Source organism: Selaginella moellendorffii, unplaced genomic scaffold (genome assembly GCF_000143415.4).
Source record: "Selaginella moellendorffii unplaced genomic scaffold, v1.0 SELMOscaffold_9, whole genome shotgun sequence".
Classification (NCBI taxonomy): Eukaryota; Viridiplantae; Streptophyta; class Lycopodiopsida; order Selaginellales; family Selaginellaceae; genus Selaginella; species Selaginella moellendorffii.
The window spans coordinates 2742686-2766861 of NW_003314270.1; the positions used below are offsets into that span (position 1 = coordinate 2742686).

Genomic DNA, 24176 nt, shown 5'->3' on the forward strand with positions numbered 1-24176 from the left:
CCTACTCCACTGTCAAAGGCTTGGACGTAAACCCAGTCTTGCTATTACTAGAAAAAGTAAACGCCCTTGTTTGTGGAATCTCGTTAACAAAAGAACAACATTGGAGGGGATCAAAACGAATCTTTTCGAGCTCGAGGCTTCTAAGACCGTGGCTTCTCCTTCTTCTCCTTGAAGAGCGCTAGAAGCGAGACTCCAGAGACCTTGACGACCTTGAATCTCACTCCGGGGATATCTCCCACTGCGTGACCCTTTCGCCCGAATCCAGCGATGAGCACTTCGTCCTGGGGAGTTGGATCCAACCGGTGAGATGCGAGCGAAGATCAAGAGGATCTGGAGCAAGAAACTTACATTCTCTTCGATGTAATTCAAGCAGCCATCGTTGGGGACAAACGCCGCGATCTTCTTGCCGTTTTTGATGAGCTGAACTCTCGCGCATTTTCGAATGGCGGAGTTGGGCTGCTTGGCCTCGATACCACTGCGCGAAAACAGATCAATCGAGGGAAATCGAATCGAGAAGCGACTTTGCTTACATCTTCTCGAGGACAATCCCCTTGGCGTGGGACGAGCCCTGGAAGGGCTTCTTCCACTCGTTGCCGAGGTTGCGCTTCTTGTAGGATTTGTCCGCCCACAATTGCGCCCGGCGGTGGTTCTTGAGCTTACGACCGGCTCCCTGTCCGCGCGTCTTCCTGAAGAACAGCTCGGATCAAACAATGGTTTCTAGAGCTGGCTTACCCCATGGCTCCTCCTCCCTGCGCGGCGCTTTCGAAAGCAGTAAGCCCTAGAGAGCGGCTTCTAGGGTTAGGGCTTTACTGCAAAACCGCTGCCGTCGATCTGAAAATATTTGGTTTTGAAAGGACGGCCAGGATTTTTGTTGTATATACTGTGGGATATTCTTTGTACGGCCTAGAAATGAGGGAAAGAACCATGCCTCAACTTTCAAAGGTAACCTTTCTCTTTCTTTTGAAGGGTTTGTTTGATATCTACTGTTTATTTTGAGAGTCTACTAAAAAAGTATAAATTTCAATGTATAAAATGTAATTAAGCAGCTAAGCATATTATAACATTTTCAATGAAATATTTTTATTTCTATTTAATTCATATATTTATATTTATAAATAAACATGCATTTTGATAATAAAAAAACTTGAAGCAGCGAGATATTTATCACTAACAATTCTCACCTTCAAGAGTTTGGTAGTACAAAAATACACATTTTAGTTAACAACAGAAAGCACAGAAGTTTTTCTAGCGAGGAACTTGAGGCGCTGGAGGATAGAAGTTAATTCCTGGAGGGATTTGAAGCGAGTGATACGACGGCGCTGGAGCACAGACCGGTGGTAGCGGAGGGCCTGGCGGGAGCGGCGGGAGTTGAGGCGGCGGCTGCTGTGGCGGCGGTGGCGGCGGCGGAGGTTGTCCCATCCCTGGATATGGATACGGCATTCTCAAGTTAGCGGTGCTCAAGAACTGTGAGTGCTGTGGCTGGAAACTCGAGTGAAGAACTTGAGCTTGTGGTGGCGGCGGCGCTTGCGAGTGAAGAACTTGAGCTTGCGGTTGCGGCGGTGCTTGCGAGTGGAAAGCTTGAGCTTGCGGAGGTGGCGCTTGCGAAAACGCTGGATGGATAAACTGCTGTGCGAGGCCTTGATTCGTGCCGCCGCCGCTGCTCGAGTCGACGAGCTTGGGCCTCTTGTTGTCCGGCTGGAAGCCGAATTCTTCCGGTGTCAGTGACGAGAAAATTGACGAGAGCATGGCTGCCGAGGACGACGAGGCAGCGAGTTTGGCTGCAACCTCCGCCGCTGTGGGAGTTTCCTTGACTTTCTTGCTTCCGTCGTCTATGGAAGCCATGCTTTGGACGACTGGAGGAAGCGGGCTCGGTGTCACGGATGGGAGAGCTTGTGTTCTCGTCACCGGCTTGGCTGGAGAAGAAAATTCCTGAAAGAACGAAGATTTATGCTTATAGGACAACAAAAGAGAAACCACATTTCTCACCTCTATCTGGCATCTAACGAGCTCCAACTTTCTCTCCTGTGCGAGTAAAAATTTGTATTTGTTACAGGAACAAGCACCGAAGAAACAGTGTTACCTGGTCTTCAAGAGCTTCCCTTAAGTAAGTTACAAGTTTAGACCGACTCCTTTCGATGGTTTCGAGCTGCTCGACCAGCTGCGAGAGATTTCCTCGCTGCTGTTGCAGCTCATCGCGCACAGTGGAATTTTCATTTTCCTGGCCTGCAAAATCATAGCGAAAATGCTATGAGAAACAAAGTACAAGTATTCCTCACCGTGGCTGGCAGCCTCCTTGCCTAACGCTTCTATTCGCCGTTTAATAGAGTTACATTCTTCGATCGTGGCTTCTTCATTAGAGAGACCGTCGTTTACATCCTGGAATGCTTTGGCCACCTTCTCAAGGATGCTACCGTCTAGTTTCTGTCACGTAGAAGCGAAAAACAAAAGCTATGATTTTAGAAGCTGAGCTCGGGAATAGTCTCTTACGATCTTTATAAAACTCGAAGAAGTGGTTGGTTTGTCCTTCCCTTTCTCCTTTTCTTTATCCGGGATCTCGAAGTCCGGAACTGGATTATTTCCCAGCAGAGTCTCTTTGAGGCTTTGTGCACGAGAGCCAAAGACTTTTCTTTCCTCCCATATGTTTACCTGTGCAAAAACAATGTACAAACAACGTTAAAACTCCGGCTCAAAGCAAACTAATGACTTACAAGTCGAGAGACTGCGGTGCGGCCATTCTCGTCTCCATTTGCTTTCACGTCCTTGAGAGCCCCGTTCAACACCTTCCAAAACTCCGACACAAACTCCGATCCTTTCCTCCGGCTGTTCTGTATGATGTCGTTCGCGAGATACAGAAACGAGACGCGCTTCTCTTTCGGTGCCGAGAAAAACTCCTTCTCCCAGGTCTTGGCGATCTGCTTTGCTCGCTTGCGATGATAGATGCACCAGTGTGACAGAGCTGCAAACGAAAACCCGCGTAAAGCGAACGAATTTCATGGACACGAACTTACTTTCAATACTTTGCTGCGAAGCGTTTAGCTTGATAAGCTTCTCGGACAGGACTTCCACTGAAAACGCTCCAGTCATCCCTTCGTTTCACGACGCTAGCTCCTCTAGAAACGAGAAATCTCCGCTCTAAGTCACTCGATTTCCACCACTATCACTACCGAGAAAAATCTAGTAAACCAAGCAGCGAGATTTCTTGAGCGAGGGACGCGCTTACCTGTATGCTGCTATAGAGAATCCCTCCATTCCCAGAATGCCCGCCATAGCCACCACAACGAGCGCTCCATCGCGCAAGAACAAGGGTTTTGCAAATGCCACTGAGTAAGACGGCATATTCCGTGAACAGAAGAGGCCCTTGCTTAAGATTAAGCACTCGATAATTATTCGCATCAACAGTTCCTATGTTCGAGAATATGCGCTCGCGTATCCTTCCTTCGGTTGCTAATCCTGGGGAGTGAAGCTGCTCATCACATTTATTAGGGATGAATCGCTTATGCGGTGGCTTTTGGCGATCGTTCTCTCCCTTCGTACGAGCACTCTTCTTGAGCTCCCACGATCGGTAAAGAGGGATTCTCCAAATCTTGCTCGCAGGAGTGCCAGCGGCATCGCGGCGGCCGATATTATGGATCTCCCGGCGTCGCCAAGCAAGGATTGCGGCAGCAAGAAGCACGTCGTCGAGGTTTTCGAGCCCGGATCGTTCGAGCCGTCGGAGCATTTCTATCCGCGGGTCCTCAACGCGCAGATTCATCCCCTGGTGCGATCTTTCATGGCCCTGGGCAACGATCGCATCAAGAAACGCTACTGCCATCTCCACCCGGAGGCAAACCATGACGCCGTGGCCAGGGCCTTGAGCTTCTCGACCAGGTAGCGCTTCTTTGTTGTCAATGTAGCTTCTCTAGAGAGACTCTTGCGATCGTCTTAAAGAATTCTTTCCCAGATTCTTCCAGTGGGGAGGGGCGGATTTGTTTTCCACGACTACCGAGCACGGGCAGAAGCGTTTCGTGGTCGTCGAGACGAACTCGTGTCCATCCGGCCAGAAAGCCATGCCGCTAGCCAACGAAGAACTCGAGTTTGCTGGCTACCGCACGCTGCTCGAGAAATCTCTCATGCCATACATTCGCGCTGGGAGCTACAATGGTCACCAGCTTCCAGAGGGCAGGCTCGCGGTTTTATACGACAAGAACAGGATGGAGTCGTCCGGCTATGCTGCTACGCTAGCCGAGCTCGCGGGCGAGCCAGTTTTCCTGGTTCCATGCTACGAGGACGATCCCGATCCTTTGATGAAGTGCCGCGAAGATGGTATTATCATGATCAACACCGCCAAGCTTTTGTGGAGGTCTCGCGAAGAAAACGGCAGTGGTGGTGGTGATAAGAGCTTGTTCGTTCCAGAGCCCGTGTGGGAGCCTGTCCGAGCGGCACTGAGATATGTGACACAACGTCCATGGAGCAGAATTCCACCACTCACGCGGACTCTCGTCTTTAATCCAATCCTCGCGTGCTTGGCTGGTGGAAGGAACAAGATGCTGGCTGCCAAAGCTTATGATCTCCACAATGCCGAGATAGCTGCGAGTGGCCTGAGCATCCTGACTCCGGATACTATATGGGACGTTTCCAAGACCGAGATTCCGCTTTGGGTCCGGAGGATGGGAGGACTCGCCGTCGTGAAAATTCCTTACGCGAATGCCGGTATTGGCGTCTGGACTATCACTCACGAAGGTGAGCTTCAAGAGTTTATGGGAATGGACCATCGCTACGATCGCTTCATTGTCCAGGTAAGAGCTTTCAATTGCGAAAACTTGAATTCACTGGTGTTATATGTTCGCAGGCTTTGATCGGCAATCACGGTTGGAGCAGCTTAAATCATGGTGGACGTCTCTATCATGTCGGAACAATTCCAAATCTCAAAGGGAACATTTATGCCGCTGATCTCCGGCTCATGGTTGGCTCATCCCCGGAAGGCTTTTTCCCTGTGGCGATTTATGCTCGACGGGCACGGCTCCCTCTGTCCGAGAAGCTGGAACGAGGAATGAACTCCTGGGACATGCTCGGGACAAATTTGTCCGTCAAGGTATGTGATGTCCTAACATTCTTGTTTTTTTATTTTTGAAAAAGCTGACGACGACCGAAACTTCTCTACCTTTTTTATAAGAATCCTGACGGCACCTGGGGAACTGAAACGGAGCGACTGCTTCTGATGGACAGCAGAGATTTTAATCGTGTCGGGATCGGGCTAGATGACTTGATAGAGGCTTACATGCAGGCAAGGAAGATTTAATCTTGTTTTCTAAAGAGTGTTTCTTTGTCTTTGCTAGACTGTGCTAGCAGTGACCGCCATCGATGGCCTGGCTTGCAAGCTTATAACATCAGAGGTAACGAATTCATCTCGTTCCAAGTTTCTCCCCGCGCTTCTCTGAAGCAAAACTTACAGGGAAATTTTGGCTTGAAGCTGTTCCAGTCCTTAAACCCGGATCCCAAGCTCTTGGCGGAGATGTATCCAACAGAGCTCAAGCCGCCCTTGGCCGCGAGTACTATGGAGCAGCAAAGCGCCGAGTGTAAAGAAAATCGAGAAGACGAAGAACAACCTCTGCAATTGGTACGCATGAGAATCGAGCCATAATTTTTTTTCTCTCTCTCTTTTTTCGTTGTTCTTCCATCGTTGATGATGTGTGATTTTCAGGTGGCAAGACAAAAGCCTCTTCCAGCGCTTGCAGTCTTTTGACACTTACAAAGAGTATAGATAGAACTACTATGATGAAAAATCACTACATAGTTACGTCTAATGGAGAGCTCCAAGTTCTTTTGACGCTTTCTCTATCGTCGAAGAACCAGGATACTTGTAAATATTTGGAGTACAAAACTTTTCATCTTCTTACCAGGTTGCTCAAGTATTTACTTTACTGCCTTTTGTGAGTGGCACGTTCGTAAGTAGTGCTTAGGGTTCTTCGACGAGAGCGCGAGGAGCCGCATCGGCGGCACGGGAGATGATATCAGCTTGCGCTTGCGATTTTTCATCTTCAGTGACCAGGTGAGCTTGGCGCTGCTAGAAGTCCCACGAATTTCCAGTGATTTCGTGCAGGATCGTGCGAGGGAGTATTTCGATCCGCGCTTTGTCTTCGCTAGCAAGAGTAAGCCTTCTCGATCGGGTTTTACCCTTCTCTGATTCATCCATATTGCAATGACAAGGAAGGATATGAATCGTGAAGTGGATCTAAGAGCTGCATTGGGTGTGGTACGCGCCGAGAAGAGAATGAGAAGGACACAAAATGCAGGTATTTCTTTCGTGACTTTCTCGGAGATTTTCCAAAGCGATTTGTTTATCAGATTGAAGCATAGAGATATTTGCAGTGCCGACTGGACAAACGATGAAGCACCATGGAATGCAGCTTTGGAGGCCCAAAGTTACGGCTCAATGTGTATCTTCCGGTAAGTTGGCACAGTTTCGGTCATCTGATATTCGCTTGATTTGTTTAAGATGCTGGAACTTTGGAACCAAATGTTGTTACCAGCACGGGATCCTTGGACCAACTTACAGCCGTCTTTGAAGATGTCACGAGCAACAAACCGGAGAACAAGTTCTCGGCTTCTGTAGAGGTATGAGCCAAGAACTGAATGTTTTTTCTCAAGTAGATGACTCTTATAGGTGAATCAAGCGGTTATTCAGTCAATCAAAGCGAAAAGGTACTACGCTATTCGAAAAATGCCTTGAACATCCGTGAATATCAGAAACAAAATGAAGCGAAAAATTGAAGCGGAATCCAATACCTCGTTGACATTTTCGAAGCAAAAATCAGGATTCTACATAGGTCAGCATGACTCCCTTGGTAACTTTTTATTCTTTTTAAACTTCTCAATTTTAGTTGTTGAGGGTCTGTCGGACGAAGCCGTGCAGCAAGCTACAAGGCTTTTACAACCGGTGATAGACAAGGTATTAGTACCTTTCGAGTTCATTTTTGTGTCTCATGGAAAATTGTCAGAAAGACACCAAAGCTGAGTCAGTTACGGAAAAGTCTGCTAGCAGTAGGAGCTCTTCTCTGAACCCAGGTAAATGCCTTTGCTATTTATTTTTTTTAATTTGGAAATGGATTGTTCTAGCTTCGACAAAACGATTAGCGAGTGGGAGTTTGCAATGGATGCCGAAAGCAGGCAATTTCTTTCTCTCTTTTTTTTCCTAAAAGCTGATTGTGCGCATTATGTGCTAACAGTGAGAACCATGCACACCGTAGCAGATGAATGTAAAGATGTCAGTGATGTCGAACCTAACGACAGCGAAATGGTCTCTGGCTCTATACAGGTATACTGCATTTCATCTGCTCTTCCGGTGTTGATGCTACTACTTTTACAGGTTGACAAGAAGCTGCTACGTCTAGTTAAAGGACACAAGTAGGTTCATTGTGCAGTTGCGTAAGCTGATCTTATTGTTACTCCGCAGGAATGAAGTCAAACAACGGATTGAAAAAGACACAAACACAACCATACGCTTCGGAAACCCTGTCGGTATGCCTATTCGTTATCTGTAAGATATTTTCACGCTAGCGCCTGGTGAGCTTTTGTTTTAGTTGTGGAGGGGTCTTCCGAGGATTCGGTAAATAAAGCGCTAGAGGAGATACAAAGAATAGTTGAGGAAGTAAGTGTAAGTCGATATTCTTGTTCATTTGCTGACACATTTTTACAGGGTGTGAACGACGCGAAATTTCAGTACTCGCATTTCCTTTCTCTGCCACTTAGCGTCCATCCTTCTCTGGTCCAAAAACTGGAGGCCTTTCAAGAATCCGTACTAGTATCGCTGGGAATTCCTCTCGTTGATGAAGAACAAACAGCAGCAGCTGATGCAGAGGAAACACCAGAACAGGAGGCGCCAGAAGAGGAAGCAGCAGCTGCAGCAGCAGAAACTGTGACTTCCGGAGTGGAGGAACATGTGGATGATACTCGCTCGGTCGAAGCAGCAGTAGAGGACGCGTTTCGTCAGTCTGTCCTCGGTTCGTTGGGTATGCAGCCAAATGAAGGAGATGAAACTGATGCCGCTACTCAAGGAACTGTACTTTCGGAGATACAAGTCGAGGAAGAACCAGCAGCCACGGAAACCGTAGGCGAGGAAGAAACAGAATCAGGAAGTCAGTTGCACGTAGAAGATGAAACACTGGCCACTGAAGCCGAGGAAACTGTTGCTGAAGAGGTAACGGAAACAGATAACACCGCCGCATCAGAAACCCTGGAAACCGTAGCTGCTGACGAGGATACGGAACAGGAACAGCAAAATGCTGTTTCTGAGGTGCGGGTGGAAATGGAAACAACCGCAGATTTGCCTGAAGAGAAAGCGGAAGGAACCGAGCCACTGCAAGACGTGCCTCTAACGCTAAAAAAGAAGAAAGGTCTGTGATTGTTTTTCCTCTCTCAGCTAACCGTAGCCGGTTTCGTAGATTCTGGAGTCGAGAAATCGATCTTTATCAAGCCTACGAGATTTCACTTGACGGTTTTAATGCTGAAGCTCTGGAATGAAGAGCGCGTGGAGAAAGCCCGTGGCGTTTTGGAGGTAATCAAGTTCATGCACGTAAATTCTCGGGGTTTTCTTAACTCGTTTCTTCTCTCCCAGAAATGCTTGCCAGATGTAGCTGCAGCTTTGGACGAAAGACCGGTCTCGGTGTCCTTGAAGGGATTGGTATGGAATATCGTCCTTGTTCTGCTTTGGAATATCGACTTTGATTTTTGCAAAAACAATTGCAGGAGATCATGAGGGGAAGTCCCAAAAACACGCGTGTGCTGTTTGCAAAGGTGGCGGACGCTGATGGTGGAAGTCGACTTTCAAAAGTTTGCCGTATCCTTTCTTTTTTGCCTTTTCTGCACTTTAGATCGTATCTAACAGCTCTTACCTCCATTTCCTTAGCATCTCATCACCACAGAGGTCATGATTGACGCTTTCGTTGAAGCCGGCCTAGTGCTTGGAAAAGATGGCGAGCAAGAACTAAAGGTAGATTAAAAATTGCTCGCTTTTTCGCTTTGCAATTGTTTCTAACGAAGTATCTCTCTTTTCTCTGACAGTTGCACGCGACAGTTATGAACACAAGCCACAGAAGGAGGTACTGTCAGTCATGTTCTTTTTCCTTTCTTTTTGTGATTGTGGGTGTTGACTCTGTGCTGCTCGCAGCAAAAGTCGATACAGGAACAAGGGATTCGATGCCACGGATATCCTCGCGAAGTTTGGAGAAGAGACCTGGGGCGACTACCAAATCATGGAGGCACACCTCTCGGAGCGTTTCAAGTATGATGAGAATGGTTACTACCACTGCTGTGGCTCTATACCCTTCCCTGGAAGCACTGTTGAAACGGGCGTATCGCAAGGAACAAGCCAACACGATACTTAGTGAGGTAGAGCAAAAGAAGAATGCAATTTTTTTTCTACCTGGGAGATTGATTGTATGTGATTGTTTTGCTCCATAATATATCTGCCATGGCTTTGAATTAGCAAGCTTATTACGATATCATCAGCGTTGTTTTCTCTTCGTTGGCATCGTTATTATTGTTCTCGCCACCTGATGCTGGTTCTTCCTGTGAAAAGAATTCCACTGTGTCATTAAATGAGAAAGAACACATTTGCTTCACCTTTGGCTGCTGCAAGAGAGCTCGGCTTTGCTCGAAGTATTGATTTGGATGGTTGATGCCATCGCTAGAACACCCGTGCACGGCTTCGAAAACTTCGGCACAGGCCAGCTGCCAAGGACGGGAAAAGTTAGCTGAGCTTTAAAGCCTTTGTCCCCGGAACGAACCTGGTAATGCTGGCTTCGGGTCTTTTCAAGCGCGGAAGATACTTGCCTGGAATTTAATCCCAGACCACCTAGAGAAGCACGCAATTTGTCCTCGCTGCGTGTCACTAGCAACGAATGAATGGGAGCGTCTTTTTGAAACTGGACAGACCACACCTGAAGTGGCGATAGGGACATCCGTGATGATCTCCAACGCCAGGAGTTGACATGATCAGTTTCACACATGAATAAGGTGTATAGTCCTGCACGAGGAGCCACATGTAAGTATTGTTTCCACAAATCTTAAAGAAACCTACCGTTCGCTTTCCTTCTTTTCCATAGTTGTGACGGACGTTATACGCGTACTCTTTGTCAAACTTTTCAACACCCACCTAATAAATTACTCCCGTTAGATACTCGAAACTTGTCAAGTTTTTGCGCACCTTTCGAGAAAACTCGGCTCTCCAGAATGCCAAGGCATCTTCCAGCTTTAGACCGATCCCCTGCACCGTAGAAACTTTAGTATAAAGAATCAAACGAAAGACAAGCATCTCACCTTTAAGAAGAGTCCAAGTTGCTGCCGGCCGCCGTGCCTCAAATGATGGTCATCACGCAGCTGAAACAACGAAGATAAAGCCGTTAACTGATTACTAGATAAGCCAAACCTGAAAGAATAAACTTCGCATGCACAGTGGAAATGAAGCCTTTGCCAGTTGATCAAGATCTTGCAAAGAGATCTCATTCGATGATTTTGGCTGCGAACGAACGTAAATTGAGCTGCCTTTACAAACATCAATACCTGAGTGTAGTCAGGTCCTAGGTATCGTGTACTCAAAGCCTCAACCATCTAAAAAATGCCATGTTGCGTGAAGTCAACCATAAAAATACTCTGAACTTTACCGGTGCCAGTCGATCTTTCTCTTCTCCAGCAATGAACGAAATCCACTTTCTGCGTTCAGGCAGATTAAATCAGTAGTGTGTTGTAGATATCGACGCTTACCGGTTAGTTAGAACGAGAGCTTTCGACAAGCGAGACCGAAATTGGCCAACAACCAAAAAGCTTAGCTGCAACAAATAAAAGTAATTAAATGCCTTTTGTCAGGAATCTTACTTGCTCTCTGGGAACAAAAGCTTCACCACGTCGAAGATAAACCTTACGGCCGCTTACAAGCTCTGGCACGTCTTCAAACGGAACCTTGTAGTACATTTTAGCTGCACGTAAATGTACAGTATAAAAGATTAGAAAGTGACCGCATATACAATCGAAGGCTTACAGTTCGAAACCTGATTTGTCGAACGCGCCACACTCTCTAAATTTTCCTTCACCGCCTGCAAGACCAAGGGAGTTACTTGGGGCGCCTTTGAAATGAATACCTCAATTTCAGCACTGGTCATTGCTTTGTAAGGCAGATTGCAATCGTCCATAAGTTTTTGCTGCAAACGAACACGAGAACTTGAAAACAAAAAGAGAAGGAAATGAAACTTTCCAGACCTGTGCAGCCGGCATTTCACATCGGAAACGATGACGAAACAAAACAGACTCGATTCCAAGGAACCACCGGCGCAGATCCTCGCTGAAGACACGAGAGTTAAACAATCTGGATATCCAAAACAAAGAAAAACGAAAAAAAATGCCATACGTGCGACAATAAGCTAGGCGCAAGATGAAATGCGAAATCACGTCCTTCTTGCTGGAATCGCTCCCCATATGTTTCCTCCAGAGATCGCTCACCTGGCAAAATCAAAATTTGGAACGCATTACAACGGCCCCATTCTCACATCTCACAGACACGCACCAGCGGATCCATCTCCTCCATCTTCTTCCCCCTCGACCGCTCTTCCTCGATTCCTTTCAGCACTGAGCCGGCAACGAAACGTTCCAGCAGCCGAGATTTTCATGAAATTTGATCAAAGCAACAAACCTCGCAGCCGATCCAGCGCGTACTCCTCAAAATCTTCCAGCGAGATCTCCTCATCGGGCGCCGCCTCGTAGAAACTGAGCTTGCCAGAGCCGGCGCCTCCACCACGGCTATCCTCGCCCCCATCCTCTGCCCTACCACCGGCCCCAATGCTCCTAAACGCCATAGCCGAAACACAAAAAAATGGCGGGAAATTAACCCCATCGAATATCCGAGCACAAGTGCTACGTACAGCAAAAGCACATTTATCAGGATATTCGTTAGGGTTCTTGAGCGCGAGGCGCGCGAGCGAGGGAGAGAGCTAGCGAGAGCTGGATTTTCCCATTCTTAGATGGTCCGGAGGCGGCGGCGGTGCGGCGCGGCATTGGTAGTGATCCCGGCGAATGGCGAGCTTGATCGAGGGGCTCCCGGATGCGATTGCAATGCAGTGCCTGGCGCGGGCGCCGCTAGGGATGCACAGGGCAATGCGGGCGGTGTGCCGGTCGTGGCGCGCGGCGCTGCGCAACGGCGGCGGCGGCGGTGGTGGCGCCGAGCTCTTCCGGGTAAGGTCCGCGGCGGGGCTGCGCGAGGAGTGGCTCTTCGTCACATCCTTCGAGCCCGACCGCGTGTGGGAGGCCTACGATCCATCCGGCGGCCTCTGGCACACCCTGCCACTCTTCCCCTCCTCCATCGCGCGCCTCTCCAACTTCGGCACCGCCGCGCTCCACCGCCAGCTCTTCGTCGTCGGCGGCGGCAGCGACGAGGTGGATCACGCCACCGGCGAGCGCGACCGCCCGTTCGCCAGCGCCGCCGTGTGGTGCTTCGACGCGCTCCAGGGGCGATGGGAGGCGCGATCGCCCATGCTCACGCCCAGGTCCCAGTTCGCCTGCGCGGCGGTGGCGGGCAAGATCGTCGTGGCGGGGGGATTCGGCTGCTCGCGCCGCCCGCTCGCCTCGGCGGAGATCTACGATCCGGAGGCCGACCGCTGGGAGGCCATCGCGGACGTGGGCGAGGTCCACAACGCGGCGTGCTCGGGGCTTGTTCTTGGCGGCGCCATGGCGCTGCTGTACAAGGGCCACTCGCTCGTCCAGCTCTACGATCCGGCGCTGGATTCGTGGACGCTGCATGGGTCGCAGTGGCGGGAGTTCCCGGGGAGATTGGCGGTGGTGGGAGATGAGGTTTGCGGGGTGGCGAGCTCCTACTTGATCCGGGGCCTGAACGAGCCGCAGCTATGGCGGCACTGGGCCGAGTACTTCCACAGGATAGGGTTTGGGGTGGCGGGGATTGGAAACGACTTGTACGTGGTTGGGGGGATCTTGGGGCCGCAGCAGGAGAGCATGAGGATTCACGTATTGAAGGAGGTGGATATCTGGAGCGTGGAGGGTGGCGAATTCGAGAAGAAGGGGACGACGAGCATGACTTGGTGCTCCGGGACGGTGTTGGGCTGCGCGGTTGTGAGCCTGTGATCGGTCGATCGATCGGTCTCTTGATTCTTCGTCTCTGGGCTTTGGAGAGATTGATGATCGTGTAGTAGCATAGCAGCAAAACTCGATCTTTCATATCCAGAGCTCTACTTGGATCTTAAAGGTAAACAATGTGAGAGGTTCTCAAAAACCCTAAAAGCATTCTTAGTCTTTCGCATTAGCAACAAAGTATCTTAAAGGTAAACAATGTCCTCAAGAACCCTAAACGCAGAGGAATATACCCCGTCCAGGCAAGTGGGGACAAGATATATCCACGTTGTCCTCACACAACCGAGAGGGATTTTGCCTCTCGAAAGCGTTGTTACTTTTTAATCGTTGCGCTCTGCCACAACAACAACAACAACAAAACTTTATTCCCATTTTTCCTTCTCCTCTTTTGGGGCTCTCTCTCTCTCTCTCTCTCTCTCTCTCATCGTTGCGCCATTGCCATATCACCACGTCGGAGAGCGATGGTAAGTCTCTTCTAACTTCTCCTTCTTCCCCGTGTCCATCCATCCACACTCTTTCCCTTTCTTCTCTCCTCTTTAATTTTCTTCTCTCCTCGCGCATCCATTGCCGCGGGCGCCGCTGGTAGGGAGGAGGCGCCGCTAGTGTCACCAATCTTTTAGTCATGCTGATGTCGCCCACGCTAGTCCTCGCCAGGTCTCCCCTGTTCTTCCTCCCCCGCGCGCTACTAGCTCCAATCTCCATCTCCATCGTCGCGCTTCTCCTCGGGGGAGGAGCGCGTCCGTGCTGGGCCACGATTCCTTGCAGCCCCACCGTCCAGTGCCCCCAGAACTGCTGCTGTGGAGTGAATGGCTACTGCGGGACCGGGGATGGATACTGTGGAGCCGGGAATTGCCTGAGCCAGTGCCCCAAGAGCCCATCTCCGCCCAATCCTCCGCCGCAAGCACAAGCACCGCCGGTGCCCCCCTCCTCCTCCGCCAATTACCCGCCGCCGACGTCGTGGGGATCCTCCGGGGCTAGCCGCTACGCTCCTCCGCCTCCGCAGTACTTCTACGCTGGCGGCTCCGACTCCAACATTGCCGATCTAGAGTACCACGACATCCATCACCACCACTACTACGTCGACAATGTGTGGAGAATTGTGGGGATCGCGTGTGGCATCGCGGCGCTGGTGCTCATCGCCGCGTTCCTCATCGTCTTGCTGGCCAGATCTGCCAAGCGCCGCAAGAATGCGTGTGATTGCGATGGCGATCACTGATCATGGTAATCCGGTGGGGGGGATGGATCTACATCGGATCGCCCATCTGGACGCGCTTGCGAGGAATCGTCCTTGACCATTATCTTCTTCGGGGGGAATTCTAGCGAAATTTTAGAGCTCTAGTTTTTCGGGGGAGAGCCATTGTCCTAATAATGTTCTGACTCTAGCTCTAGTGGTACCATTGTTTTTGGTAACAATCTGATCTCATGGGGTGGGTAACATCAGTAAAAATTGTAGAAAAAAAAATTGGAAAATTTTGCTTTTGCTTCGCGAAGCTCAGCGCGTCTGTGTAACGTACGCAGGAAATTTCTCAGGCAAGAACAGGGGGTCAATACCTGCATTCAATTAAACAGCAGGGAGTGAAACATTTTGGATTTTCTATTTTTATTTTAGTTATATGTGGCTGTTTTGGTTTTTGTTTTTTTTTTAATATCAAAAGCTATTCTGTTGAAATCAACGTCAAACGCACGTGAAAGAACAGCGTCCAAACCATACCATGCTAACACAGGTTGGTCCACTCACGGCAAGATCAATCAACTCGGGATTAGAACCTACTTAAGCGCTTACTACTTGCCATCCCAAACACTCTGCTGCAATCAAGTCTTCCAGAACCGAACATGCTTTTGCGAAAAGCTGTCGGCAACTAATACACAGCTTTAGGCCTGTATCCATTTTTTTAATTTTTTTTTCCCAAAACCAGAGAAAAGTAAAAAAAAAATTATTAAAAAAGAAAAACATATCACTGGCTGGAACCTCTGAAGCACTGGAGAAAAAAAGGGTCACTTACCTCCATCAGTGCACCAGACAGACACCTACTTGATCGTCACTCTCTTTCAGTACAAAGCAACATTGTTATTCTAGCATCCAATTCTAATTCCGCGACTATAGGTTTTTGAGCTGCTTTTTATCACAAACAAAACCGTTGCTTCCAGAACGGTATTATGGAGATAAATCTCAATCCAAGGACAAGAAACAAATGCAAAATTGTCAATCCAAAAGCAACGGATATGTCAAGCATGAGGTGGAATCGACACCGAGGACCGCAAGGGATGCCAATCCAGGCTCGACGAGATGATTAGGAGTTAAGCGCATATAGACAAGCTCCAAGACAAGGTTTGTGTTGCAACTCCAGTCGCTTTCCTTGGCTGCTGCCGCAACGTCCTTTTTGCTCTCTCCTCTTTTGCTTTCAGCAAAGGCATCTTGGATACAGCTCACGAGTGCTGCGTCGTCCGGTCCAATCTCAAGTCCATGATCGTTTCTTCCATCCTCTTGACACTCTATTGAACTCGTCAAGGCGAGAAAATCGAGTTTACATTTCTGAAATATGTGAATGCTCTAATCTGTCTCTGGTGCTTAAAGAAACCAGAAATGGTTCTCGGGGGCAACATTATATGAATGAATGATTGGATTCATCTGATGCTATAGCCATTATTAGATTCGTACTGAAGTAAATTTTCTTGTTCTAAAACTTGTTTCATAAGTACAGCTATAGTATCAGATTGTAAATCAAACCAGCAAATCGAAAGTTCACATGTGATTGAAGAGTGTTTCCAGTAGCAAGGTGTTGAGGAGCTGTCTCTTTCCCATATCGGGCACAGCGGTGGGACCAATTCTCAGCAGCAACAAGCTTGAAGAACTTGTCAGCTCGCAACCATAGATCTCATATCTCGATCACTGTGAAAACCAGCAAGGAATTACCCGTCATGACAAGAAAGATGCAACTAGATTGAAAACCAGAGCTAATCTCTTTCTCTTGCTGGAATAAATGGATTGTCTTGTTAGATGTCGCGGCCTTTCTTATACCGTGGTGGCCCAGTCGTTGATAATGCAGATAAGTTTTGCTTAGGGGGTGTAGCTCAGATGGTAGAGCGATCGCTTCGCATGCGATAGGTAAGGGGATCGATGCCCCTCACCTCCATTGTTTTGTGTTACCACGTTCAGTAAGTTCTGTGATCCATCGAGTACTTTTTCTATACCAAAACTTTGATCCCGAACTTTTGTCTCTCGCATTTCGAGGTGGCGTCTCCATCTCTGCCTCCACATTGGGGGTAATGCATGGCATGAGCTCCCCATATGGTGCTGGCACTCGCTTTTGAGAGTCTATCCTGGACGAGCTTCTTGAGCTCACCCATCTAAAAAGCCAATTCCACGATCAGAACATGAAACTTTTGTTCATCAAACTTCTGAATCACCATCGTAACTAGAGCGTCTGATAGTAAATATCGACCATTCCAAGTGCTCTGGGGCATTTCTATAATTCAGTCAGTCATACCGTGCCTTTTCCCATCGGAACGTTTCCAAACTTTGTGTTAATGTAGCCAGGCATTTTAGTTAACCTCCCTGAATCTTTCAAAAGCTGAAAGAAAAAAGAAAGGTAAATACCTTTCCAACGTTCGTGAATGTCGACGACAGAATAAAATGGAATAAAATGGTGTATGAACACGATTGCAACGGTTGTGGGAGAAGACTCTAGCCATTGTGCTTACAGCTGCATCCATAGCCGTTGAAAAGAAACATCATATCTAAACTAAATTTCATAGTAGTAATGAAGAAAGATGCGAAGTGCTAGTGTACACTAGATAGAAAACCATATTTTGCTGGAATAAATGGATTGATATGTAGTGGACGTGCTTTTGCATACATGCTGATTAATTTTGCTGAGGGGGTGTAGCTCAGATGGTAGAGCAATTGATTCACATGTGATAGGTAAGGGGATCGATGCCCTCACTTCCATTTTTTTTGTCATGGTTGAAAAGATAAAATCGGAAAATGCCGGATCAAAAGCATTTCTCCTCTCTATTATCTTCACTTAAATTTGGAAGTGGAGGAGAGGGGCATCGATCCCCTCACCTATCGCATGCAAAGCGATCGCTCTACCATCTGAGCTACGCCCAAGAAATTTGAGTCCACTCTTTTAAGGTCCAACGAATTTGTTCAATAGCATCATCGACCACGAAGATCTCCCACAAGATCTGGCCAGCAAGAGCAAGTTACTTTTGGATTTTAATCAAATCCCAGCTCTCATCCAGTCCATAATGTTAGAATCGACGATCATATTTCTTGCAGTTGGTCCTACCATTCATTCGAGAAAATCAAAGATGAGGAATAAGGAATATTTGACTATTCTTAATAGTTAGAATTCGTTAACGATGGTTAAGATTTAGGGCTTGCGAGGAGCAAGCCATCGCAGGAAATGTAAGCGCCTATCACTGTTTCCGATCGATCGCGAGCGAAATCTCTCCTCTTCTAACTCTACTGCAGATGGAGGCGATGCTGAAAATCGTCCTGGCGATGCTTGTGGCGGCTCTCGTCGCCGCGCGGGGACTTGTGAAGAAATCCCTCTCGCCATCGGGAGCTGTGGCGGGTTTCGTGGTGCTATCGCTGTCCATGGCCTCGGGAATCCGGTAGAAATCTTGTCCTGGTTGTGTGGGAATTCTTTTCTGTGCTTCTTTGTTCTTGGACTGTTGTGTGTTGAAATTCTTTTTTTGATTTTCAAGGTTTGGAGCTCTCGTCCTGGCGTTTTACTTGAGTTCCTCGTTCCTCACGAAGTATAAGTCCGATGAAAAACGAGGCGTGGACGACGATTTCAAGGAGGGTGGCCAACGAGACTGGTAAGTTTGTAGATTTTGCCCAAGTTTTTCCTACTTTGTGAGTTTGTTCTTGTAGAGAGTGTTGAATAAATTCTTTTCGTAGGCTCCAGGTTCTTGCCAACAGTGCGGGTGGAACTTTGCTATCGCTCGCTGTGGCATATTATACTGGCTGGGAAGACAAGTGTATGGATTCCAAGGGGGATGCTCTTGTCACTGGCCTTCTCGGAGGAATTCTCGGCTACTATGCTTGCTGCGCGGGAGATACTTGGTCGTCCGAGGTTGGAGTCCTTAGCAAAAGCCAACCACGCTTGATCACGACAATGCAGGCAAGCAAAGGAAAAACTTCGAGAGTGAATTCTTTGAAACTTTATCTTTGTCTTTCAGGTGGTACCTCGAGGTACCAACGGTGGAGTTACACTGCTGGGAACTGCTGCTGCTGCTGTTGGAGGAGCTTTCATCGGTCTGGTTTACGTTCTAACAGGGATGCTCACGACTCCATGTCGAGGAAGCACGATGCTTCGCCAGTGGGAGGCTTTGCCGCTTGGATGCCTCGCAGGATTCATTGGTAGCTTAATGGATTCGCTGCTTGGAGCAACCGTCCAGTTCTCTGGAATGTGCAAAGTGAGAAAGAAGGCAAGTTTCTTGAAAGCTTTTTGCTAGTTCTCTTGTTTACAATCTCTGCCGTGGAACAGGTTGTGGGAAAACCAGGGCCGACTGTAAAACGAATTACGGGAGAGGATTTTCTGAGCAATAACGGTGTGAATTTCGCCTCCGCGTTGCTTACTTCTTTGGTAACTGCTGCGATTAGCCTTCTCGTCTTCTAAGAAGTCGGTTGGGCTTTCGGTGGCTAAATAACAAGATAACCTTTTAACAAACTCTCGAGAGAAGAGAGAAGAAGAGAAGGTTGACGTGTCTGACATGAATCTCTCCAGCACGGCAATCCAAGCGACAGGTACTTTATTTATTTTTTATATGCTTCACTTTAAACGTTTCTCGAGGACTAATATACCAAAATTCTACTGTGGAGGGGAGCTCTTCCACTGCAGACGTATCCTTGAGAGTCCCTCGTGAATTCCTTCTCTTTAAAAAACTTTCCTTCTCATCCGTCTAGAGCAGACAACAAGATAGTTGGGACGATGAAAGCCGGTCAGATATTTACAATTTGGCTGATGATGATCAATAAAGGTATGTAACTTCGCTTTGTGTTTTACTAGATTTTTAACTTCTCAGTTACTAAAAATTGATGTTTCTCCAGAAAGTATCCATCAACAAAATACATACCATCCTCCCGATAAACTGTTGACAAATTTTTTAGCATGAAACGTTTACAATGCTGATAATATACTTGCAAATAACACCCCCTTAGATTGTTTGCAATATAGGAAGTTTGTCATTATTTAAAAGAGGTTCTGAATTACTTTAGGAGACAAAGTATTAGATATCAACAAAGGTGAATTTTGATGTTTACCTTCAACTTAGTACATGCTCTTGAATGTCAAACAAGTCAATCTTCATTTCCCAACACATACCCTGGAATAATAATGGTTGTTGCTTTTTTTCTACACATACAGTGATCTGGTGAGAAGTTAATGTTAGACATGTATCCTGATAAATAGATAGATACAATATCTAAATATATAAGTAGACAGATAGACATACTTGAGAAATACTGGCCACAGTTTAAGATTATGAAATTTCATAAAAATTTCAAGTTTAAAATTATAAAATTTTAATAGCAAGTGCAAAAAGAGCATGGACACAAATATAAAATTGAAATATTGGAAGATTATTAAAACACTACAGGATTGATAAATAAATTATTACCTACACCCTTAGTGCTCCAGTTTTATATTTTTCTCTGGACATTTGGAGTGAACTGAGTAACAGCAACTTCAATCATGAAGAGGACACATTTATCATTTCCTTAAAAACCATATTAAAAATTAAATAGAAGTTACTCTTACCATAGTTTATGACAATAAGATCTCCAACTTGACTTTTCTTAGAAAGATCTACCATGTTGTCTATTGTTCTATTTGGGCCAGTAGTAATAATTTGATGAGTCACATTGTGTTCCTTCCTTGTAAGATAAAAAATTTACTTTGAAAAAAATTATAAAACAAAAAAAGAACTTAAAGGATCATCGAGATATAAGATATCTTTAAACTCAAAGCAATATTGATATGGCACCTCATGCAAAAAATCAACATACTCTTCCATAGTATAGTGTTATGAGATTATGTATTTGTATATTCCCTTTATATGTATATGGTTCCAAAATTTTCTAAGCAAGCTCTGCATTATACATAATAAATTACATTAACTTTTATATTAATTACTAATTACCTTGGTTTTAGTAGACTTTGGAGCTCTTATTGAGCTTGTGCTGGAGCAAGGGGGCCATGACACTAACACCCATCTTGGCAATCTCCTCTTCCAGATGTATGGTAGTTGCGGATTGCTGCGAAAGGCCATCAAAGTCTTCCTGTGGTTCAGTGCCTACTTGTGGACCAATTGTCTTCTTAGTTCACATTGTTTCAATGCTGTTGCAGTAAAATCTCATGAGGAACTCAATGTCTTGCATTCAACTAACTTAAATTGGATACATATCAGAAAAGTGAAGCAATGATCGACAATTCTAAGCAACCAAAGCTCCTTACCCGCTAGGAAGCCAAGAAGCGTTTACTCCTACAAGCAAAAGAAGTAAGGTTTTGATTCATGAGAGAGAGAGAGAGAAAGTAATTTGAAGGGCCCTGGCATCAAGTGGTGTATGTGCATATGTACTATAAGAGCAGTGAGTCTGATTGTTGTTTTCTCAGTGCTGTTACAATAAAATCTCGTGAGGAATTTGCTCCATGCCTTGCTTTTGACAGCTTGAATTGGATACATACCACAGAAGTGTAGCACAGAGCTAAGCAACTGAAGCTCCTTGCCCCTAGGAAGGAGGGAGCGCTTACTCCTACAAGCAAAAGATATAAGTTCTTGATTCCATGAGAGAGAGAGAGAGAGAGAGAGAGAGAGAGAGAGATTTGAAAGGCCCGGACATCAAGGTGGTATGTACTTACTATAAGAGCAGTGTGTTTGACTGCCATTGCCCACATCCAACCTGGGAAATTTAAAAGTTGTAGTGCTAAAATCCTAGTGAAATTGCATAAAGATTATAGGAGAATGAAAAGAAAGTAACACATACTAAAAAGTACAGCACATTAGTCAATTGATCACCATCACCAATTCTTCAATCTCATTTTATGGCAAGCTAGAGAACACTTACAGTGCACCATTGCCACCGATCACATGTCACTATAACAGATTGTCATCCTTAAGATCAATATTGCCCCTTTATATAAACTCTATTAAATGTCCCAAGGGAAGATATCTAGAGCAATTGCTTGGCCATTTTATAAGATTATGAGATATTTAACATTGCTTTTCAGCAGAACTCAACTTCCCTTTGATGAGTCGAGGAGTACTAGAAATATCCATTGGGACCGGAGTAGTAGGTTCAGGAGTATGCCCCGAAGACTCAAGTTGAGATTCCTAAGTCTGGGACGGGAAAACGGCGGTGCGGTGATTTTCCTGACGACGTTCAAAGAGACGATTGTCGCATCGAACAACTTTGTTGATGGCATCCGACAGGTCCGTGGGATCCTCTATAGTGAGCAACAAATCCTTGACACCTTTGTTGAGGCCGAAACGAAATTGATCAATCAAGGCCCGCTCATCCCACTGAGTGTCCAAAGCAAGGAGTTGGAACTCTACAGCATAGATTGAGGCAGGACGAGACCCTTGAGAGAGACGTTTCATCTTTGTAGTGGTAGTCCGAACCCGATCCATCTTGCCAAAACATGCTTTGAGCTTCTCTTTGAACAACTGAAGATCCATCAGCACGACCTCTTTCATGCTCTTCTCTAGGAGAGGAGAAAACCATAACAAAGTTGCACCTTCAAGCAACATCCCGATAGCACCGATTTGAGACTCGGGAGTGGGGTACCGCCAATGTTGAAGTGCGAAGATCAGCTCCATCTAATTCAAGAATCCATGAAGCTTTGAACGCTTGCCTAAAAATTTCACTGGGAAACTCACCTTCGGTTCAGGAACTTTGCTGGATCCTTGAGCTGAAAGTGAAGCAAGCTCCTGCTGGCGAAGAAGGGTCACCTTCAACTTCGTATTCTCAGATTAGATTTTTGCAAGGACTTCGGCAAAGAAATCAAAATGGCTTGGAAACTCCATTGGCAAAGAAGAAAGAAAAAAGGGGGAAAAAGGCAAAGGCAATCAAACAATCAAAACAAGCTAAATCAAAAATGAAAAAACATAATCTGAATCAAACTGTCAAGACCCCCAACAAGATCAAGACTAGAAAATGTAGAAGACAAAGAGAAAAGTTAGTGGAAACGAAAAAAAGGCCTTACACTAGCGTTAATTTAGATTGTGGATAAATGGAACAAGGCTAACCTATATATACTATAAGTTGATGAAGCTCCACCACTCTTGGATCGAAGACGGCCTAAATATAATTGAGGTCAAGGAGGCACCATGTCATCATCAGAAATGTGGCTCGAGATTCAAGAGTCATACGGGAAATCAGAAAGTTAAAAATAGGAAGTGTCTTGAGAGTCAGGAATGTGGTCTGTAAGTCAGGAATTCAGCAAGAGTCAAGAATGTGGCAAGAATTGGGGAATTCAAGAATTCGGCAAGAGTCAGGAATGTGGCAAGAATTAGGGGATTCCTAATAGAATGCATGTGGGCCTGCATACTTGTATGTCTTGCTACTATAATATAGTTTATATTTCCCTGTAATCTATTTTTTTTCTAGAAAGTTGGCATAAGTGTAAAAAAGAATATATATGTAATGGAGTAGATGGTCATTAGAATGATAAATATTCTAGCATGTGTATCTTGAATTCTAGAAGCTCTTCTATTCACAACTAGACTAGGATTTTGAAATCTCATTTCTAAGATTGACATTTCAAGAATCTGAGTATTATTAGTGTCATAATAAATAAACCTCATTCCCAAGACTAAAATTTAATATATAAATTGTCAAGAAAAGTTAGTTATTATAATATTTTTGTTATCTTTATGCTCTTTAGAAAACTAAAAAGTTTAATATAGAAATGGCTCAAAGGAAAGTCACTATTACTCATATTTGGGTCTCTAGCATCTCATATCACTCTCCACCTCTATTCCCAAGTTCTAGTAATATTCCACCTTCACCTCTACCATAACTATATTACAATCCTCTTTCTATTGATGGCTTTTATAAAGTTAAACTAATATAAAATTTTAAATATTGTTATTACCTCAAACACTTCAAGAGCAATGCTACATATTTTTGCAAGATCTTGCTTTTGGTATAACAAAACTGCTTAAAAACACAAAATCCTATTATATTCAATGTCTATTATGCTAGTTTTTTTTTGATACAACAAATGTTTTTATGGGTCTACAAACTTTTCTTGAGCACTATAGCAATTGCCTAATAATGGGTTTAAAAAGTATACATATATAATAAATTTAAAAACAAGTTATAGACCCATACCCACTATTGCTGCATAGTGAGGAATAACATCCCCTTAGAAAGCATTGCATTAGCTAGTGCAAAATATAGGTTTTTTCAGGATATTTTACAATGAAGTGTAAGATTTAGTGCCTTTAAAAGAATATATATATAAGGAAATGATATTAGTTATAGGGAGCATACTCACTTCAGTGTAAATCCTTGGTTCGACGATCACACTCACGACTGTCTATCACCAAGACCGATCAAGGGTGGCCAGTGGAGCTCTACGCCAGAAGCTCCAGACTAGGAACGTTTCAGAAACTTGCGTACATGGATCTCTCATACTCTATCGATCGCGACGATTTCATCACAGAATATCGATCGCGACCCCAAGAACAAGAATTCTGGAAATCCAGCGCGTCCCAGGCCGTCGCCAGCACATCGCGGGCTTTTATGCAATTTTCCCTTGGCCTTTAAAAAGTTCTTGGTTTGGAACAAGAGCCAAGCAAAAACCAAACTAGGATTTCAAAAGTAGATGTCCGTGCACGAATCCATATGCTCCACGAAGCCCTCAAGATCAATCTCAAAAGCAGTTCCCTACCTCTCCAGAACAAAATCTTCCAGAGCAGGATGCTTGAACACCTCTTCAGCGGGGAAAGCCATCTTGAACCTCCTTTGCCCCATGACCGGCAGCCCACAAAAAACTTGTAGCTCCCCTTTCGAGCCATCTCGTCGTACTCGAGAGAAAACGCAAACACCA

The 24176-nt window shown here is 45.8% G+C and overlaps 7 protein-coding genes and 1 non-coding gene across 17 annotated transcripts; 5 read left to right on the top strand and 3 right to left on the bottom strand.

Moving 5' to 3' along the window:
- Window positions 1-23: 23 nt before the first annotated feature.
- LOC9631109 (40S ribosomal protein S23) lies at window positions 24-827 on the bottom strand. The gene is made up of 4 exons (XM_002967976.2): window positions 733-827; window positions 531-686; window positions 349-475; window positions 24-281 (listed from the first exon to the last, which is right to left on the bottom strand). The coding sequence occupies exons 1-4, from the start codon at window positions 735-737 to the stop codon at window positions 141-143; spliced, it is 429 nt and encodes a 142-aa protein (XP_002968022.1). The 5' UTR covers window positions 738-827; the 3' UTR covers window positions 24-140.
- A 250-nt stretch (window positions 828-1077) lies between these two features.
- Window positions 1078-3319, bottom strand: LOC9631110 (regulation of nuclear pre-mRNA domain-containing protein 1A). Of its 3 annotated transcripts, none has more exons than XM_002967977.2 (8): window positions 3221-3319; window positions 3009-3110; window positions 2709-2956; window positions 2488-2646; window positions 2277-2421; window positions 2081-2223; window positions 1987-2022; window positions 1078-1929 (listed from the first exon to the last, which is right to left on the bottom strand). In XM_002967977.2, exons 2-8 carry the CDS (start codon window positions 3082-3084, stop codon window positions 1246-1248), a joined length of 1491 nt encoding a protein of 496 aa, XP_002968023.1. In that variant the 5' UTR covers window positions 3085-3110; window positions 3221-3319; the 3' UTR covers window positions 1078-1245. The 3 variants fall into 3 exon arrangements, with proteins under 3 accessions (XP_002968023.1, XP_024528702.1, XP_024528701.1); XM_024672934.1 differs by having other exon boundaries at window positions 3009-3154; XM_024672933.1 differs by having other exon boundaries at window positions 3009-3160.
- A 176-nt stretch (window positions 3320-3495) lies between these two features.
- On the top strand, window positions 3496-5866 carry LOC112345517. Of its 2 annotated transcripts, none has more exons than XM_024672401.1 (7): window positions 3496-3867; window positions 3941-4775; window positions 4829-5071; window positions 5153-5263; window positions 5316-5372; window positions 5432-5596; window positions 5681-5866. In XM_024672401.1, the coding sequence occupies exons 1-7, from the start codon at window positions 3497-3499 to the stop codon at window positions 5720-5722; spliced, it is 1824 nt and encodes a 607-aa protein (XP_024528169.1). In that variant the 5' UTR covers window position 3496; the 3' UTR covers window positions 5723-5866. The 2 variants fall into 2 exon arrangements, with proteins under 2 accessions (XP_024528169.1, XP_024528170.1); XM_024672402.1 differs by having other exon boundaries at window positions 5450-5596.
- Window positions 5867-5917: 51 nt separating this feature from the next.
- LOC9631111 lies at window positions 5918-9462 on the top strand. 4 transcript variants are annotated; one of them, XM_024672811.1, is made up of 21 exons: window positions 5918-6028; window positions 6080-6128; window positions 6191-6272; window positions 6349-6426; window positions 6476-6594; window positions 6644-6681; window positions 6727-6806; window positions 6861-6928; window positions 6978-7044; window positions 7096-7146; window positions 7206-7294; window positions 7346-7383; window positions 7433-7497; window positions 7560-7627; window positions 7676-8372; window positions 8421-8533; window positions 8594-8659; window positions 8725-8815; window positions 8901-8968; window positions 9040-9077; window positions 9146-9459. In XM_024672811.1, the coding sequence occupies exons 1-21, from the start codon at window positions 5985-5987 to the stop codon at window positions 9360-9362; spliced, it is 2226 nt and encodes a 741-aa protein (XP_024528579.1). In that variant the 5' UTR covers window positions 5918-5984; the 3' UTR covers window positions 9363-9459. The 4 variants fall into 4 exon arrangements, with proteins under 4 accessions (XP_024528579.1, XP_024528577.1, XP_024528578.1 ...); XM_024672809.1 differs by having other exon boundaries at window positions 9040-9462; XM_024672810.1 differs by having other exon boundaries at window positions 5969-6028; window positions 6187-6272; window positions 9040-9462.
- On the bottom strand, window positions 9368-11834 carry LOC9633347 (probable DNA primase large subunit). 3 transcript variants are annotated; one of them, XM_024672814.1, is made up of 18 exons: window positions 11663-11834; window positions 11537-11598; window positions 11381-11472; window positions 11233-11314; window positions 11115-11174; window positions 11015-11069; window positions 10852-10952; window positions 10741-10805; window positions 10641-10689; window positions 10540-10587; window positions 10406-10495; window positions 10297-10356; window positions 10184-10243; window positions 10058-10132; window positions 9918-10003; window positions 9765-9858; window positions 9601-9708; window positions 9441-9546 (listed from the first exon to the last, which is right to left on the bottom strand). In XM_024672814.1, the coding sequence occupies exons 1-18, from the start codon at window positions 11823-11825 to the stop codon at window positions 9472-9474; spliced, it is 1425 nt and encodes a 474-aa protein (XP_024528582.1). In that variant the 5' UTR covers window positions 11826-11834; the 3' UTR covers window positions 9441-9471. The 3 variants fall into 3 exon arrangements, with proteins under 3 accessions (XP_024528581.1, XP_024528582.1, XP_024528583.1); XM_024672813.1 differs by having other exon boundaries at window positions 9368-9546; window positions 11233-11472; XM_024672815.1 differs by lacking the exon at window positions 9441-9546 and having other exon boundaries at window positions 9612-9708; window positions 9765-9868.
- A 113-nt stretch (window positions 11835-11947) lies between these two features.
- LOC9631112 (F-box/kelch-repeat protein SKIP30) lies at window positions 11948-13197 on the top strand. The gene has a single exon (XM_002967715.2). The coding sequence runs from the start codon at window positions 12043-12045 to the stop codon at window positions 13102-13104; it is 1062 nt and encodes a 353-aa protein (XP_002967761.1). The 5' UTR covers window positions 11948-12042; the 3' UTR covers window positions 13105-13197.
- A 2974-nt stretch (window positions 13198-16171) lies between these two features.
- On the top strand, window positions 16172-16244 carry TRNAA-CGC. The gene has a single exon. It is a non-coding gene; the product is annotated as a tRNA-Ala (tRNA).
- A 1233-nt stretch (window positions 16245-17477) lies between these two features.
- On the top strand, window positions 17478-19281 carry LOC9633349 (protein PGR). 2 transcript variants are annotated; one of them, XM_024672968.1, is made up of 9 exons: window positions 17478-17521; window positions 17588-17730; window positions 17824-17937; window positions 18020-18242; window positions 18301-18549; window positions 18609-18868; window positions 18963-18964; window positions 19033-19101; window positions 19172-19281. In XM_024672968.1, exons 2-6 carry the CDS (start codon window positions 17588-17590, stop codon window positions 18738-18740), a joined length of 861 nt encoding a protein of 286 aa, XP_024528736.1. In that variant the 5' UTR covers window positions 17478-17521; the 3' UTR covers window positions 18741-18868; window positions 18963-18964; window positions 19033-19101; window positions 19172-19281. The 2 variants fall into 2 exon arrangements, with proteins under 2 accessions (XP_024528736.1, XP_024528735.1); XM_024672967.1 differs by having other exon boundaries at window positions 18609-18964.
- Window positions 19282-24176: the final 4895 nt, after the last annotated feature.